Raw genomic sequence first — 18,586 nt, 5'->3', positions numbered from 1 at the left:
AAGAGAAGAAGTTACTGTATCCAAAGCTAGATTATCCCTTTTGTTGTGCAGGATGGAGCAGTTCAGAAAATAACCAGTGGTTGGCTATATTTTCTGGCCAGACTTGGTCAAATTACCTTAGTTTTCCAATCATTGTGTTGTAAAGTTGATGAATTGAAAGCACATCATATAAAGGGCTCCAGACTAACATTTTACACTAGTTTCACTGGCGCACCAGCATATAACTTAGGTTCACCCAAAAAAACAAACATTTTATTTGATTTCTTCACACATTATGTATGTGATTGTAAACAGAAATAAAGGTGCAGATAAATGTTTTGGTTTTTTTTAATAATAGCACATGCAACAGCATGTTGTGATAACAATTGTTCGACAGTTGTTTAAAAAAATAAGATATAGCTGATGTTTAAAGTGCCTGACAAAGTCAAACCTTTTAATATTATTGAGGTATTATTAAAACCATTAATTGATATAAAAGCTGAAAATTAAAATCTGACCTGCTGAATATCAGGCGCACCGCTGTTTGTGACCACTGAAAATATTGAGTTGCCCTTAACAGATTTTTGGGCGTCTGTGCAATCAAAATAGTCGCACCCTGGAGCCCCTTGATATAATGCTGATTCTACGTTACTTCAGACTGCGAGTCAACATTATTTATATCCAAATTATTTTATTTAACCTCTTGAGATGCAGTATCTTGTTTTCAAGGGGGTCCTCAGACACAAAAGCATATAGACATATATCACCAGAATTGAGCACATGCATGTCCCGCATCACATCAGAATCATATACTTTATAGACACACAACTTCGAGAGTGTTGCTGGCAAGCTATTTAATTGCAAAGTGCACAAAGGAGATTTGTACAATTTTAAAGGAAATAGAAACTGACGAACCTAACGACGACAAAGGGAGTGTCAGCTTTCATCATAATGATGACCCATTTTGTCAAGAAGCTGTTCCCTTTCATGGATTAGCAAAAGGATGAATGCACATCGTGGTGCAACACTCACAGGTTTGCTTAACCAGGGCATGAGCCATTTGGTGTGGAGGAGCCTCTTTCATCCTCTCCGATGTGAGTCAGTGATTCAACTGAGTCACTCCCCGGTGCCTGGCTTTTCAGTCAGTACCTCTCCCTCTCATTTCTGGATTCACACACTCAACCTTTATCCACTGTGTTTTTGCAATGACACAGATGTTTTTAACACTGTGACACAGTACAACTTCAGTACACAGTACAATCGATGTCAGCTCATTTTCATGTAATCAGACTGCCTCATCCGGTTTTATGTTCCTGTTATGTGGATTTCAACATTGAGCCTGGGCATAGGCTCCAACACCCTCATACAAACAAACACTAAATTGTAGAGGTTGAATGATCCTGGAGTAAGCGGCATAATGTGTGTGTGTGTGATAGGATTTGCTTTTCTTTCATTGCTTTAATTCACATTTTAAAGCAGAGATACATGTGAATATGTGGCTAACAGTGTCATGACTGGGCTATCCAGAGTTGCTGGCAGTGGCAGCACAGGCTGGTAGCTTAGACATAGCTTTAAACATAATGTAGGACTTAACAAAGAATGCTGTTTAGGTGTAGCATTGCCTGTTGGGCAAGAGATGGGGAGGAGCAGCAGTGCAGATAAAGAGCAAGGACATTCAGAACCTATACTGTTAACATATCTTATTACCTGAGGGGCAAGTCAGCTCATCATGAGGGTTTCAGACTGTCCTTTTTATAATGAAGTTTTTGTTGTTGTTTTTTTCCACTTCTGCTGCCAAAAATGTCTCCACCTCCATCTCCTGCCATCATGAATGTGTACTTTACTAGCATACCTTGTGGCATAGGAGGTCTTCAGGAGGTAACTATTGGTAATGGTGATCCTGACGATAATAAAAAGCAAAACTATACTAATAATAGTTATATTTTCAATGAGGTATACTGCAGAAGAGGTAGTGTGTGTAGTTCTATAGGAGTGGAGCATTATTGATAACTGAGAGCACAGGAGGGCAAATAAAGGACATTGTATTTATTTATAGTTGGCCACCTGCAGCCTTCACATGTGTCGAGACCTTTGGTAAACAGAGCTGAGCTGCCCACAGTGAGGCCACATGTCAGTCCCAGCAGTGAGTCACAGGCTGAGCCTCTGATCCAGGTTAAGTCACTGTTCAAGAGGACCAGCGCTAGGGCACAATCTGATTGGTTACTTCGGCTATCTTTTGTTACCCTGGCTCAGTGTGATGCTCAGTCCTCGGCTGTGACACCACTTGAATTCATGCTCAGGAAAACAGAGCTGAGCAGGGGGTCAGCCTGCCAGGCCCTGCTGGAAACACAACCCTCTGCCTGCTCTTACCATCAGTCCTAAGCTACTTTAACTGAAGTTTTTCTCTGTAGGAGTTGTCAAATTAACTCTCTCCGAGTACGTGTTGTAATGATGGTGTGTTAAAACTATTTTGAGGTGGAATCAGCTGGATTCAAGCGGCAAAGCACAGTTTCAGTGTCACCCTGTCCTTTCCCTGCTCTCTCCTTTGCGTTTCTCTCTAAGAAGATTACTTACTGCTGCATTAAAACTGTTCCAAATTAACCATTTTCACCCTGTGCTGAAGTGTAATAGTGTGAGATGTATTCTAAAGCAGAAATACAACATGTGCATCCCAGTTGTCACTTTTCAAATTAGTTTTCTAAACAGTGTCCAGCAGAGGTTAGGAAACGAGTTCACAGTTCAGTTCCACTTTCTCAGTAGTAGTGTTGCCAAAAATATCGATAAATATTGATACTTAATATTTTTATTCCAACAACAGCAAGTCGACACACAGACTGCTACAGTGCCCATGTAGGCCGGCCTCGTCACAGTAAATGCCGTTGTGCTTATCAAACAGTACACAAGCCCTGCTATATTTACAAGGTATTGTATTGAAATTAGAAATGGGCCTTGACACACCAATATCAGGTCCGTCGGTGAGCGTCTGTGGACCTAGTTGTTTGTCAGCCCTTTTTCGCAGCTTTTTGGCCAATTTAAGCAGGTAGAATCTGTGCCAGACGCCATTGGTGAGAGAAATCACTCTGATGGTGTGTTGTTCAGCTAAGCGAATCAGTACAGGGGAAGAGAAATGAAAAAGAAAGAAAAGCATCTTGAGCCTGATGTTGTAATAACCACGATTTCACCCATTTAGCGCGGTTTCCCATTATTTTTGCCTTCGCCTCTTCCCTATTGCCATTTGCTACTTCCTATGAGACTTATTCTTGATTACAGGTGGCCATATATAGCAAGAGTATTGTCAAAAAACTCTGCTTTGTCATAACTGTTTGTTTCGAATACAGACTACCGCTACCTGGTGGTATGGAGAGGTATTTATGCATAACTGCATTGAAGGTCTGCAGAAATACCTATCATAGTTCTTCTGTTATCGTAATTTACCTGTGGTTTTTCCAGTCACATGTTGGAAACACAATTAGGAACACCATGCAGTGCATAGACAGTCTTTAGTAGAAGTAAGGTAGAGAAGAGAAGATTTTATGCTGCTTTTTGTGAGGTTTGCAGTGTTTTTGAAGCAAGTGAGAAAATGCCTTGGGCTTATTCACAGCTTTGTCTAGTCTGGGCCAGTTTTTCCAGGTATACAGCAGTGGCAGTTTATAATACTGAATACATCAGAAAGAAAAATGAGTGTTTGAGTCTACAAAAAGGGTGCGGAGTGCAGTTAGTCATTCTTTCTTGGTGCTTGTCTGAAAAGTACCTCACTGAGGTCCAAAAAATTACAGGGTGAACACACATTTATGAAGATGAGTAATCGTTCTGGAAAAACAGTTTCATTAATAAATAAAGATTTATTAAGTGTATGTAGGAACTTGGGGGTCCAAGACACTACATGATTTAATTTCATGTTGATTTCATAAGTTCATGTTTTTCTTCTTTGTCTTCGACAGAAAATTTCAATACCACGGTCAGAAAATTCCAGTGAACTGCAAACGTTTACTTTCTACCTGTCAAATGTGGGCAGAGATAACCCGCAGGGCAGCTTCGACTGCATCCAGCAGTACATCACAAGGTGAAGGCAAACACTGCATCTCACTCACTTTCCTCTCTTTTGTCAAACGTGCAACTAATTCTTCTTTTTCAGAAAACACAAATTCACGAACTGTATTGACATATTTACATAAATTCTGGGTGAGCATTTGAATCATGGCCTTATTGTCTTTGAGCTCTGTGTAAACGGTCTTTGGACAGTTAACTAATGAGTGTTTCCAGGCAGACAGTCTGTTTAACATAGTTGGGACATGAGGTGAATGAGTGAGATGATTTGGCTCCAAGTAGCAGCTACTAAATGGAAAGCTGCAACCCTGAGGTTTGATGGCATTAATCTGATAAAAGATGTACATGCCCTATTACTTTTCAGTAAAACACGTGAAACAGTGATACAGGCAAGTGAGACACAATGTTTGTTTAAAATCCAATCAAATCTGACCTTTCATCCATTTTTCTTCCAGTATTTTTCCAACTATTAGACAGAAGAGTGAATCTGTTGATTGAAAAACAGAAACAGTGAATGCATATTAGCTGTGCCTGTGTGTATGTTATGTTTTCAATTTACATTTAAAGGAGTTCAAAAATATTTTAACTCTAATATTTGCAGCCCTTCGTCCTGCTGCAAGTGTTGTCTGTTTCTTCAGTAGCAGTTGCAACGACAAAAGACCTGCTTATGATGTGGGTTCATCACTTTTTATAAACTCATTTGGCACGCTTTCTCCAGCCTAACATATGCAGAAAAAAGACTGTTTACTGAATCATATGAATAGCGCCAGATGTCTATGTTGAAAGGGGAAGGAAGTAGAGAAACAGAATGAGGAACAACAAGAACCTTCTGCTTCTCTGACTGTCAAGTTTCTGACCTTATTATACTGGAAATATTTTTAACAAGTGGGTCAGGTGGAGTTCATCCACATCTCTGACTGGATCCTAATCAACCTCGAGTTCCAATCTAAAACCCAAATGACGAAGCTCAGCTTCCAGCGACTGCGCCAGCACCATCTCATTTTCTGCCAAATCCTCATCAAAGTGGAGAGGAATCAAAGAGAGCCGGAAAGTCAGGAAAGAATGGGATTTGATGCTGCAGTGAGTCGTACTGTGGGAACCCACAGTTGGATGGAAATTGAAAAAATAATAGTTGTGCCCTCGGGGTGTTTAATGGATCTCATCTGGGGAGGAATGCACAGTGATGGGGATGGGTTATTGCAAATAGTGAGAGGTTTAAGGTTAATGCTGAGAATTAACTTGAAGTGGTGGATTTATGTTGAGTATTTTAAGGTAGCATTGTCTAATATATAATATGATATTGTTTTTTTTTCCCTGTCTATCCCTGTCTCCCTCTCTCACCGTCTCTTCTTTGTTTTGGCAGTGAAGGGAGCATTCAGCTGGATTGTTTGGGTGGGATCCAGGACAAGATTACAGTATGTGCCACAGACGACTCCTACCAGAAGGCCAGGGAAAGCATGGCCCAGGTTGAGGAGGAGACTCGTAGTAGGAGTGCCATTGTCATCAAGCCGGGAGGGAGATATGTAGGTGAGGAAACATGGCACAGACACAGGCAGACCACCCAGCATACGCCAGTCAGTTATACATTTTCTCAGTCAGAGGCTTGTTTTTAATAACATTTGGTTGATGGGAAGGAAATATTTCCATGTAAACACAGATAAGGTGTTTGGAGTTCAAATGCATGAAGAGAGTGGAAGAATTTCTGCAATCATCCAAAAGGCTCATGTGTTTGTGTAGCCATTCTTCGCTGGTGAACGGGCTCACATTGCACCAGGCAGGTTTTGTTGGTCTGGGGCTGAATGGCAGAAGGCCAGCATACTGCCAGCATGCCTCATCTGTAACCTGGACTTTATTGAATTTGATGGTGGTCGGTTCCTTGGTGGCCAAACATATAATGTGCTACATGCACAGTGATCCTCTTATTTCCCCCTAACCCCATGAATGTAATTTAAAGGCACAGAGGCAGAAATGTCCCCAGGCATCAACTTTCTGACCTCTTGTTTTGGTCTCTGACCTAAACTGTAAAACCCATCGTGCTACATTTACTGTTGCACAGCAGGCACAGAAAAGAAATGAATCCAGCCTATTCATTGTTCAGCGGTGAGTCAAAAACTGTTTAGTCCATGTGTGCTGTGGAGCCAAAGAGTGTTTTGTTCTCAGTAGGAGGCAACACAGGATTAATGTGAATCTGAATCACCTGAAAAAAGGTCTCAGTGGGAGAGGCGATAATAGCTGATGTTTGTATAATGTAATGTGAGTTCGGATGGACCTGGCAGCGGTAAAGATCAGCTTATGATGCATCTTTTGTGACTCATCTGTAAGTTCGCAGCCATGATCACTCACTGAGTTAAAAAGAAAATGTTGACAGAAATGAATGCATTTCTTTCTGAGATTATAGTTGTTTACATTCTTAAGAACATTAAAATAAGTGCTGGCTAGCAGCCAAAAAGTCACTCGAGTCCTTTTCTATCAGCATGTTTGTTTCAGCATGTTTGTGTCAGTGGTAGGTTGTAGTGCTTACGTCCTCCTTTTGACTTTAAATTCTCAACACAACTAAGAACTGGACTGTGAGGTAAACTGTAGAAACTATTCATTAGATTACATGCAAAATTTAGTCAGCAAGATAAACGAAATTGTATATATCATGTTAATCTTGTCTAATGCTGGCCTCCTTCACTTCTGTAACTCCTCCACACCTCAGGTAAAAAGGTTCAGATCCGGAAACCGGCACCTGGCCTGTCAGACATCGCCCCCTCACGGAGGACGTCTCGGCCTGTCATCATCTCTAGCGGAACGCTAAAGAAGAGCACAGCTCAGCACAGGCCACTCCGGGAGCGCCTCGTACACCTGTTGGCCCTCAAGCCTTACAAGAAGCCTGAGCTGATCCTGAGGCTGCAAAAAGATGGTCTCCTACCATTAGACAAAGACTACCTGGATAGCCACCTGCAACAGGTTATACACACACTACGTGTCACTCACAGTGAAGCTATCCCTTCCCCCGCAGTTAAGACTCACCCGTGCCACTTTTCTCACTTCGTAGGTGGCGAACCTGAATGGGAAAGACAACACCTTCACATTAAAGGACTTTTTGTATAAGGAAATTCAGAAGGACTGGCCAGGCTACACAGAAGGAGACCAGCAGCTTCTCAAGAGAATCCTGTTCAGGTACGTCAGAGATCACTCTCACTTGAAACCCACACGTTTCCCAAATCTGTTGGGGATTCTCGTCACGCTTAAATTTAGAGCAGCTGGACAGTTTTTTCAAAATGTGGAAAACGTGTTTAGTGCCATATGTTGCAGTGAAGTGCATGGTCATTTACACATACTTTTAGATTGCTGTAATGTGCAAGGTCAGTGTTTATTTTTACTTAACACCGAGGATGTTATGAGCCAGTGCTGGAGTTCATTAGTTGTGTTTGGTGAATAGATCTCGGGTGATGTATACTGGCACCCTGAGGTCTAAGGCTTCTGAGCAACAATGGCTGATATTATACCAGGGGATTGCATTTATACAGTAACAGAGTTTTCTCAAGGTACACTCCAAGCTGTTGTGGAGTATGGATTTGTGACACTGCAAACTGCACCTTGTTTTCTCATTTGTGTTGACTCTCTGGCAAGAGTGAAGCCACAGTGTGACAGCTTTGGTATGTAAGAGTCACAGAGCTGCCAAGCACTGTGGAGAAGTCTCTTTCCATAAAGGAATGTTTGCATGCAAAATCTTGTCGTTTTAAAATATCTTATGTATGTAACTGATTGCAGCATATACAATATGATCAGGGCGTATAAGGCCGTCCTGGATTGACTTCTATGCAGTTGAAACTATGGAAACTATTAAAACTATATACCCTTTTAGTATTTGTTAGAATGGTAGGTGTGTCTGTAGAAAAAAAAATCAAAATTAAAAAATATATTCATTGCTCCCCTGAATACATAAGTGTTGTATTTGTTGATGGCATGTGCTGCTGGCCTTCTTCCCAGTGGAAAAATCTGGTTTCTCAGGATCTGGGACACTAAGGAAAAGCAAACTCCCAGCTGGCTATAAATAGAGCAGGCAGCAATCCTCGGTCCTCAGTTTGTGTTTACGTAGTGAACTCAAGAATAGCTCCTATTCATGATAAGCTTAGTTTTACCTGTGGTGCAACTCTAAAAGACTCTGGAATGTTAAGACTGAATGACCAGAAGAATGGAAACACGCATATGGTATAAGCAATAAAACTGCTTCCTATTCAGCCTTGCATGCCTGAAATTTCCAGCTTTTGTTGTTACTGATAGCTTCATGGTATGTTTTTATGTTGTATTGGGCTTTTAAAAGGCATTTCTGGTATTTTTTGCATCTAATCTTCATATATGAGAACAAAAAAAACCCCGAAAAAAGCCTCACAGTATAATTTCCTTAAATTAATACAAACTACAGCCTCTTTTATGGAAGCCCATTTCTGCCATTTAAAGAGAAAGGGAAGTTGAAACCTTGATTTAAAAAAAAAAAAGTCTAAATTATGACATACAAAATCAAAATTATGGGATAAATAAGTCAGAGATTTTAAAAAAAGTCTCAACTATCATATAATTCACTATTTTGAGACCAAAAAAATCATAATTATGTGATAAAAGTCGACTTATCTTATAATTATGACTTACCATGTGAATACTTTAATTATCAAGACTAACTTTTCATCTTGATTTTTTTTTCTCTTATTACTGGACCTTCTGGCACAATTCCATCAAAAGTTTCACAAAGTTAGTTATTTTGTATATCGAGACATGCGTATGCACACGTACTTGCTCCTTATTTGTGTTTCTCCTCTGTTACTGTACTTTGAGTTCTGTTTGTGATTTTATCAGCTGACAAACAACCACAGCCTGCCACCTCCTCCAGAGTCTTGAGCCAGTACAGTCAGTCACGCAGGAGTAGCACAGCAACATGATTGGAACGCACATGATGCAACAGTGTTCCAGTGCATGCTGATCCATGTTTGAGGTGGCACCGGTCCAAGGTTCAGCCATATCGGCCGGCCTGCTCTCACTCGTAGCTCTGACTGTCCCCACCACAGATGCACACACATTGAACCGGGGTGGGGCATCGACAGGACTTGGTGTACCCAACTGCCCCATTCTGATAATGTCAAGCAGTGTTTATCTTGGTTGGATAGCTGTATATTGGCACAGCTCTTTTGTTTTTACACTTTTGCTGTGTGGCAGAATAATCTGCTGCATAATGAGGTCAGAGTTTAGTGCATCATAATCATATCTGGATGTGTGTTCACACTTAGCACTAAGATGGTTCTCAGCTGACATGATCACAAGTAGACAATACACGCAGTTACTGAAGCCTCTTGTGTAGGTGGTCAGGGCTAGAGTGGTGTGAAAACAAATGCAGTACATCCCAGAAGCAACTTTTCGAAGTGCATATTGTCTGATTAAACCCCCCAAACAACATCCATCCCCACAGTGGGCTGCGGTATCATATTCTTTCCCTCTCGCTTCCTCTCTGAGAAAGTGGCATCGCACTCTACAATGACAGTTGTCTTGAACTAGCCGCCAAGTGTTCAACCATTAAATATGTGAGCAGCAATGTGAGTAATTGTAATTATTAAATCTGTTTTTGAGTTTTCATTGTCCATTTTGGAAATTAAGTGTGTGGTTATGATAAAATGCTGCTCTGTCAAGTGGGTCCTCCTTTGGTCTGTTGTCATAGCTACCCTCTCAGCTTCACAAAGCAACTTGGTGAGTTTTTATTTGTGTCATGCTGTCACCTCAACAGGTAGACGGAACGCCAAAGTAGCGTTCCTGTAATGCTAGTATGCAGTTTACATTTAAGATCCTGCAAAAATGATCAACATTTCCTGTGTTTGTGTGTGTGTTGCATGTTTGTGTTGACTCTTTTAGGAAACAGAACAGCCCTGCTCCTCCACTGGAGAGCCCGCCTAAAGAGCTGGCCAGCAGTTCGCCATCTCAGGTGAGCTTCCTGTTCCCTCCTCTACATGTCCGTCACTTCCGCACACGAGTCTGTCCCCGCGCTGCCACTCTGCTTTCACTTTCATGTTTGGCATTCACATGAGATCTCATGAGAAAGCATAAAGATAAACGGCACAGTAAACAGATTTTTTAAAGTAATTTCTGACCTTTTTTGAACCAATTGAACCACAGCTGCTGTGTACTGAATTTCTTCCTCATTTCCACCAGTCAGCCTGCTAACTGGGTCGTCCCTGCAGTCTGGTGGTTTCTGCTATTTCCCAGGGAGCGTTTTTTTTTCTAAATTATGTGGCTCCATCCATACTGATTTGTGTTTCCTCTTGGTCTACATTTACAGTACATGTTTACTGAACTGGTTCCAGCCAACCATATTTACTTACTCAAGGCTTTTATGAGCTCTTTAACAAATGTACATTTTCTGCATGAGTACTCAAGCTTTGTTTTTAAACCAAATAGCCCCCATGGTACACTTCATTTTACTCAAACTGTTCTTCAATCCTCATTGGTTAATTACTTCGTTCATATTACTTGTCCTGCAGCTCTTTTTAGGTCAGTTTAGACTCCCCAGTTTACCAATTGTTTACACTTCCATTAGGTAGAGGGAGGAGAAGCTGCTCCACAATATTAATAGCTCCTTCCTCTCAGATTCTTCTCACCTCAGACACCTACTGTATGCCCCTTCCTTTCCGCTCCCTCCCTCAGCAAACACGGCACACAAACACACAAGCAAACAGTACCCCAGGCTCCTTTTTAGATTCATTGGTATAAAAAGAGAGCACCACAGCAGGAAAAGCTGTGTGTTAACCTCACATAGGTGAGGGATGGATTGGGGAAATCTGCAAGGCAAACAGGGCGAGACCATGTTCACACAAAGATGGATAAATCTGAAGATAACTTGTCTCAGCTAGCAGCTACTGTCCAAAAGTTTTCCATTCACACCTGAATATCGTAACAAAAGGCAAACATTTTCTGTCTTCACTCATGGTAGAAAGAAAAATACCAGTTTTCAGTTTTACTCTTGCTCACTGTGAGGTGAATTGAATTCATATTGAACACTATCTCAGGTTCTTCTACTAAAACTCCTATTTTTCTGCCAGAAACGGCCTGCCGCTGACTTCATCGACCCCCTTGCCAACAAAAAGCCCAGAATATCACACCTTGCCAGCAAGGCTGCAACAGCCCCAGTCAATGGCAAGCTCAGCTCCTCCAACGGGAGAGGAGAGGCAGGTGGAGCGCAAGCAGGAGTGGCAGTTTCTATCTCAGAAAGTGGCACGACGTCCAGCTCCCAGCCGCTCCCTGTGCTGGACATCCCTCGCCCTTTCGAAGCACTGTCGGATGTCAGCAACGACTCCAGCCACAACGGGAGAGACTGTGACTCTCAGGAAACCGCAGTGTCCGAGAGGCTCAGCCAACCTCCTTCGCTTTTCTCGGCCTCAACGGTGCTCACTGCGCCCAGCATTGGCACATCATCTCCAGGACACACGGCCCTGGAGGGCCCCAGGGACAAGAGTCTTTCATCCTGCAACAACAAGTCCAGGAAGAAGTCTAAAAAGCATAAAGACAAGGAGAAGAGCAAAGACAGGGAGAGGGTGAAAGACAGGGTGAAAGAGAAGGTGAAGGAGAGGAAGACTCCTGAGGAGTGTGTGCCTGAGCCAAACAGAGCCTGTGAGATGAGCCCAGGGAACCTCAAAAGCAACAGTATTCCACACAAAAGCACAGGTGAGAGCAACACACACACACACACACACACACACACACACACACACACACACACACACACACACACATCATCTTTTTGTTCTGCACACAATGTCCTCAGTTTCATAGCACTTGAATTCGATGAGAGATTTCTGAATAAAAGTAGTACTTCACATGTGGATGGACACCAGTTAGTCATCACTGTGAGTAGGTGCCGTATCATGTGACCAGTCAGTGACTCACTGATTGAACGGAGACCCCTGCTGTTCAACTTTATGCCTCCAATAACCTCTAATACACACCTCTGAATCCAACTGGCAGATGGCATCTTTAGAGGATTACTCATGAAAGAGATGAATGATGTTAATAATGACAGCATAAAATGATGTTCTTCCTGTAATTGTGATCTTGTTTCAGATCTGAATGGGATGTGCAACAGTACCAGTATTCCTTCATCCTCACCTGAGGTGGCAGAGTATTTATTGTGAGTATTTAACCATTTTAGGTCTTGATACTTTATGCAGCCGTGCTGCTCACCAAGAGTTTGTGAGGGGGCATTATGGCTGAAAGGGGAGCATAGAGAGAGAAAGATGTGAGGTGAAAGGGGCAGGTGCATGCTGGTGTTTTAAAAACAACAGGTTAGTTATCATAATTTGGGCCACTTACCAACATGATCAGTGATTGCAGCAGCAGTACAGATTGTGACGCAGGCTCCTAGAGGAAATGTAGACGATTTGAATCAGTGCAGCAATCAGGCTTTTGGGACTTCAGAGTCATAACTCGAAGCTGAACACACAAACATGTGACACATGTTTTTAGAATTGGTGTGAAGCTTTCTGGGGATATCATTTATATCTGATGTCCATTGCATTGGTATTTTTTTTTTCATACAAACAAACAGAATTTTAGGTCACTGAAAATTGACTTTTTTGGAAAACAACTTCCAGGGTGAAGATATTCAGAAGTGTTTAAGTCAGGACAGGCAGAAACAGAGATTTCTGGAAATGATGATGCAGATATACATGTTCACTTCCTAATCAAGTCTTATCAGTATTGTGCATTGACGGAATGGATGCTGTATTGTCTATATTTACAAAGACACAAACGAACAGTGAAAATACAATGATGGAAAAGAGAGACAAAAACGGCTGCTGACAGTGTCGTAATAAAAATAGCATAATCCAGGAAGATTCTGTGAATAGCAGTCACGTTTCCCTGCCGCATCATTTTTTTTCCCTGTAAAATGAAGTAAAAGTAAAAATCGTATTAGCTTAGTATTTTCCGTAACTAAGCAACCATCCAGAGTATTCGAGCTTCCTGTTTACACCAGCACACGCATCCCCAGCGTCCATGTGATTAGCGTTTTCAGGTGTATTAGTATGGACGGAGATTATTTCTGAAACGGTACTGAAGCGCACATCTGAACGGATCGTTTTTGCTTTAAAAAAAAACATTTTTAAATGCCTGTGTACATACAGAGAAATCTATGTATACTGTGTGACTTTCTCTTCAAATTTCTCACTAAGATTTTCTCTCCTTTCTCTCCTAGGAAGTACACAGTGATCGGCTCTCCGGAGCAGCGTCAGAGGTATAAAAACGATTTCAACGCCGAGTACAGTGAGTACCGGGATCTGCATGCTCGGATAGAGGGCATCACCCGGCAGTTCACTGTGCTTGACAATGAGCTCAAACAGCTCCAGCAAGGCACAGAAAAGTACAAGGTAGATTCAGTAAGGGATGCACACAAATCTGCTCTTTGAGTAAAAAGTGCTCCATTTTATTTTTCAGGTTCTTTATCTTTTTTGTCTTCTCTTCTCAGACAATCCACAATCAGATACTTCAAGAGTATCATAAAATAAAAAAGGTAAGTTTAAGTACAACTACAAAAGATCTGATAACATAAAGTATCTGAGTACAATATCAGATTGTGACTATGTGCTTTTTCCTATCCCTTGCAGACTAATCCGAACTATAGTCAAGAGAAGAACCGCTGTGAATATCTACACAACAAACTGGCACATATAAAGAGACTTATTGCCGAGTACGATCAACAGCAACTTTAGAAGTAGTTATTAGACATTGTTTCCCTGTTATCTCTGGAAACCAAGCAGATAAAGGAAAACTGGATTCCGCTTGTGCTAAGAAAAATTCTCATGAAAGATGCCATGAAGGGAGTTATTCCCCTCATCAGAGCCAAAGGCTCTAGTGAGGACTAAAGCAGGACACACTCTTTTTTTTCTTTTTGTTTTTTTTTTTTTGTTTGTTTTTCTTTTTGGAAGATGGGGTTGTGCCTGGTGTGGCCATGTCCATCTGTGTACTTAGAACCTTTTCCTCTGGATGCATTTTATGTGGCTTTGTTATTCTCAACAGCCCACCCTGCTTATGGTGCACAGAGGTTTGAAAGAGTCACTTTCTCGGGAAGAATCCGAATGATCTTTCCTGCTTTTGAAACTGGAGAGAAGGGGGACACTATGGTGCAGATTGTACGCCAAATGCAACTAATTTGTTTATGACTAAAGAAAACTTAAGTGAATTTCCCAGTATACCGAATCGAATGGTTGTGACGTTGAATTTATCTCTTTATTTATTTTTGACACTTAACTGGGAGGACTGAGTATGTTTTACACTCCTCGATATCAGTACTTAAAAGCTGTCTCTTATTTTCTGTCCTCGCATCTTGAATGTCAGCCAGTATTTTATTCAGAAGCTGCCTTGCCCATCTAATTGTAAATCTGTTGGCGTTAATTATTTCTTTTCTCTTTTAAAGAGACGCAGATATTACTGTTGATGAAATCAAAACAATGCCTCTACATGCACAGAGTCAGACGCAGGTTTGTGCGCTTGGCGTTTCTTTTCTAAAATCATGTGCAGATGTCTTAACAGAGGGGACGTTCGTGAAAGTTTGCAGTCGCTCTCGAGCTGTAGATTTTCAACAACGCGGCCTCCTCACCCAGTCATGACAAGCTGCAGTGCTTGTTTATCGGTTACAGCAGTGGTCCTTAGTTATGGTTCATCATATCGTATCAATGAAAAACTAGATTTAGCTCTTAATTGGTTGTCTTTTCAGTTCAGCTCATGACGGCTTTTGTAGCAATAGAATGATTCAAGGTTTATCTGAAGAGTCCTTTGCCAGTTGTACTCTTCATCATGCTTCAGAAGATCCTCGAATTGTAAGACGATGCAGATAGGGAGTGCGGATCTACAGGCTTGTTTTTCTTTTTTCATCAGAATGTTAAAAAATTAAGTTTGAGCCACAGATCTGATATCTCTTAAGTTACGATCACCGTCACCTTTTCAGTTGTGTTAAAATAGTGTTTACAACGTCTTTAAAAAGATCAAATTCATTGTTTTGTCTGCTCATCGACCCACATGGTAGTCCATCGAGACGACTGTTAAGATGAAGCCATCCTCAATCATCCTCCTGGTGGAGGCCTCACCTGCGACCAGTTTTTGCCTTTTTCAAATGTGATGTCAGATATTCACAGAGGTTGACCCTGAAATCTATTTTCTGGATCAGCGCTCCTCTCTGAGAAGCATCGCGTCAAGACTCGACGGATCTGATTAGAAATGCTGTATCAGAACTCAGCCCGACGCACGAGCGAGTCGAGTTAAGTCAGCGGATGCATTTCTTATATTGATCTTTTTATGTGAATATGAAAAATCAGCACTTTTTTCTCCTGATCTTGCTGTTACCTGGGGGTTTTGTCCAGATGACTTTTCTCTTTGTCCATCAGAGTGCATGCTTTATGAATGTGTTACAATGAACAGTTCTTTGTATCTTTACTTGAAGAAAAAAAAAAAACTGCCCAATGATCTCAAAACCCAAGCAAAGGCCGAGTCCGACTGAATCAGTAGGTAATCAATTCGACATGGCTCTGACCAGCATGTATACCAAAGTGCTTACCGAGTGGGATGACAGGAAATGCTCTACCAAATGTTGGCAAAGGAACATGTTTCAGTATTCTCTACTTCCTGTTGTTATTATCATGTCTTTTGTCATAACTTATCATCCAGTTAAAGCTTTTCTCAGTGTTTCCATGTGTCGGAGGAGGCTCCTTTGCTCCAGATGGGATTTTGCATGAATGGGCTCAATTGTTTCAATGTAATAGCAGGTTTCAGATAAATCACTATCCTAATGCAAACACTACATCAAGGCCATCGCTCTGGGATCCATCACAGTGATACTAAGACTGGATCTGGGACTTGATGATGTCTGGCCGAGGGAACGTAAAGTGTGTCAAGGTGAATGTCTTTTTACCAGAATCAACACTTGGCATTGCCCAGTATTGCGACCATTAACAAGAAAGACACTTTTCACTGTTCATTCTTACTGTATCTTGTTTTCTCAAAGCATTCTGATTACTGTATTACACATCTATAACGGTCAAAATCCATTGTGAATGAGTTCATCAGTGAACACGTTTTTGCTCTGACGGAGATCAAAGTGTGTGAAAGTAACGATATGCCAGCACAGGAGTACCGTTGTATGAGTTGATTGTGCCAAAATGACCTGTTGTATAGGGTTTTTTTTTCTTTTCTCTGAGTATATACATGCTGCTGTATAAGCAAAGAGGGCTTTGGAGAAGAGTCATATGAAATGTTGGCGCTAAAACCCAAAGCACGCTTTTTGAAAACCATAAGGGACTGGGACTGAAATTGATCTTTGTTTCAATAAAATTCTTTAAAATCCTTATTTGTGAAATTCTGAACCAGTTGTCGCTGTCCGTCATTGTTGTATTTGGTGATGCATATAAGGCAATGAGACTTCAAAGGTGCAATATGTAAGAATTTTAGTTAAAAAATGAACGTAAGAGTTTTGACATTACGTCAAAGACGTCTGTGTATTGTGTTGCAGAGATATCTACTGAAGTTAGCGTGCTAACTAGCTAGCCCCAGCCCGCCCTGTCCTATAATACCACTTTGTACCTCAAGAGGCAAAAGCCCAGTAGTATAGATCAGGCCCTGTATAGATATAGCTGGGAGATGTGTGCCAGCTGCAAGTTTGCTACCGTCAGTGACCTGTCTTAGCTATTTTGGTCTAATCAATAAATAAATTAAACTCTTGACATTTCAAGAAGGTTTTACAACACTAAGACGAGCTTAATTGCCTCGTTAACTCATTAAACTCGTAAAACACACTTCATTCCATCCTGACAGACAAAAAATCAATTTCTTAAATATTGCACCTTTTAATGCTTTATTGTAATAACACAATGATTTAAAATCCTATTTTTTTATAGGATCCTATCTTGACATTTTGGCTTTAAATTTAAAAAACCAACATCTTCCTGTCACCCTAGAAACAGGATTTTGGAAGCACTGAGAGCTTTTGTCGATTTTTATCCGTCTTCTTACATTTGTTTACAATTTTTGAGGCCTGTAGTGAAGAGGATGTCCTGTAGATGGCAGCAGTTTCCTACTGTTAGTTTCTAAATTCACACAGCAATGGCACACCTTGTTTTTGTTTAATAGAAAGCAACAAATGTACTAGAAACATTTGGATCCCTCTGGTCTAACCAGCTTTTTCTTCTGACATGCACGGTCAGTGACACAATCGGGAATAGTGGTAAAGGTCGGTTAAACCCCTCATTTTGTTTTCAGTTTGTGCTTTCTGTAGTATTCTATATGTGTGGCCTGTGTCTAATCAACATCCTCTTACAATCCATGATTGTGTGTTGTTTACTGCCAAGTATGTGTAAGGAAAAAAAAAAACGGCGTGGCAAGAAGATGCTCCTCCGAGGCGACAGAGAGGACAGGGCTCTCTGTAATCTGACACACTGTGAAAGATCCCAGAAATCTACATAGCGACTGTGTTCCAGTTGGCCGGGCTGAGCTGTGCCGGAGCCTCGCTATGCTGCCACTGGCTCACATCCCAAAGTTGGCCTCAGCGCTGCTCAGGGAGCTGGAGGGGGGCCCGGTCAGCGAGTTCACTGTGGCGGGCTGCCATCTCTCCCCCTTCTCAACGTACAGCAGCATATACACTGGCATGTTTACACACTCAGCAAAGAGAGTTCTCTTCCACCTTCATGTTTCAAAGGTTTAATAGTCAGAAAGGGTTTAATCTGTCTGGGATTTGAAATGCAGAGAGGGGTCCACTTCTATTTAGATTCTCTGCTAACAGTGGGTCGGTGCTTTAGTGTGAGAATGTAGGTCATGGTTGAAATAAAGGTCAGTCAATTATTTGATATAATTGGCATGTGTATGAGGAAGGAGGACGATTCATAATAGCTCTACATCCAACCACAGGAAATGGATAACACAGGCTTCATACATGTAGGTTAGAGGAAAACATTTCTCCTGGCACCTGAATTACGGGCAGCATGACAACCTGTGACGAGAACATGAAAGACCAAAGTACAAGGACACACAATTTTGTCAAAAAAAACAGCCCATACATGGTCACATTTTTAAAAAAGCAGAGCCAGTGGAGTGTGAGCAAGGTCTCTCCAACAAAGTTAACAGTGTAACTCCTATTATAAATTATAAATAAAATGGACTATATAAATCAGTGCAGTATAATAGAAATGATTTTTGTTACTTGTGACACACACACAATTGCACTCTTTACTCTGCCTTTTCTGAGTTTTATTAATGTTGCACTCATGGTGCTGGTGCATGGTGCGCTGGAAGCTCAGAGCAATAACCAGGTCTGCTGATTTACTGCCAAAGTCAGCCAGTAATCTCGATGATAAACATTTGTTTTTCATCTTGATCACCTCTCTCTATTTCTGCACTGTTTGTGTCTTCTCCTCTGTAATGGATCCTGTGTCTCTGTGTGGGACTGAGAGCTTCATGTTATGACCTTCAGTGTCACTTTTCACAGGAGGAGGATTGTTTCGCCACACTGCTGATCTTATTGCTGATGCCACATCCTTCTCTGATTGTAAAT

The 18,586-nt window shown here is 41.3% G+C and overlaps 1 protein-coding gene across 2 annotated transcripts in view; it reads left to right on the top strand.

Annotated features, from left to right (window-relative positions):
- ell (elongation factor RNA polymerase II) overlaps window positions 1–16,406 on the top strand; it is a 36,029-nt gene extending 19,623 nt beyond the window's left edge. The window contains exons 3-12 of one of the 2 annotated variants that reach the window (XM_073476037.1): window positions 3,921–4,042; window positions 5,390–5,553; window positions 6,728–6,978; window positions 7,067–7,191; window positions 9,913–9,982; window positions 11,097–11,718; window positions 12,115–12,181; window positions 13,247–13,418; window positions 13,517–13,561; window positions 13,656–16,406. In XM_073476037.1, coding sequence (XP_073332138.1) covers window positions 3,921–4,042; window positions 5,390–5,553; window positions 6,728–6,978; window positions 7,067–7,191; window positions 9,913–9,982; window positions 11,097–11,718; window positions 12,115–12,181; window positions 13,247–13,418; window positions 13,517–13,561; window positions 13,656–13,760 — 1,743 coding nt within the window. In that variant the 3' untranslated portion in view covers window positions 13,761–16,406. Of the gene's footprint in view, window positions 1–3,920; window positions 4,043–5,389; window positions 5,554–6,727; window positions 6,979–7,066; window positions 7,192–9,912; window positions 9,983–11,096; window positions 11,719–12,114; window positions 12,182–13,246; window positions 13,428–13,516; window positions 13,562–13,655 lie in introns of both variants that reach the window. The other variant, XM_073476036.1, reaches the window with a different exon arrangement.
- Window positions 16,407–18,586: the final 2,180 nt, after the last annotated feature.

The sequence above is a fragment of the Pagrus major genome, chromosome 11, assembly GCF_040436345.1.
Source record: "Pagrus major chromosome 11, Pma_NU_1.0".
In the NCBI taxonomy this organism is placed as follows: domain Eukaryota; kingdom Metazoa; phylum Chordata; class Actinopteri; order Spariformes; family Sparidae; genus Pagrus; species Pagrus major.
Note: the sequence above shows the minus strand (reverse complement) of the source record. Positions and strands in the feature narration are given on the sequence as shown.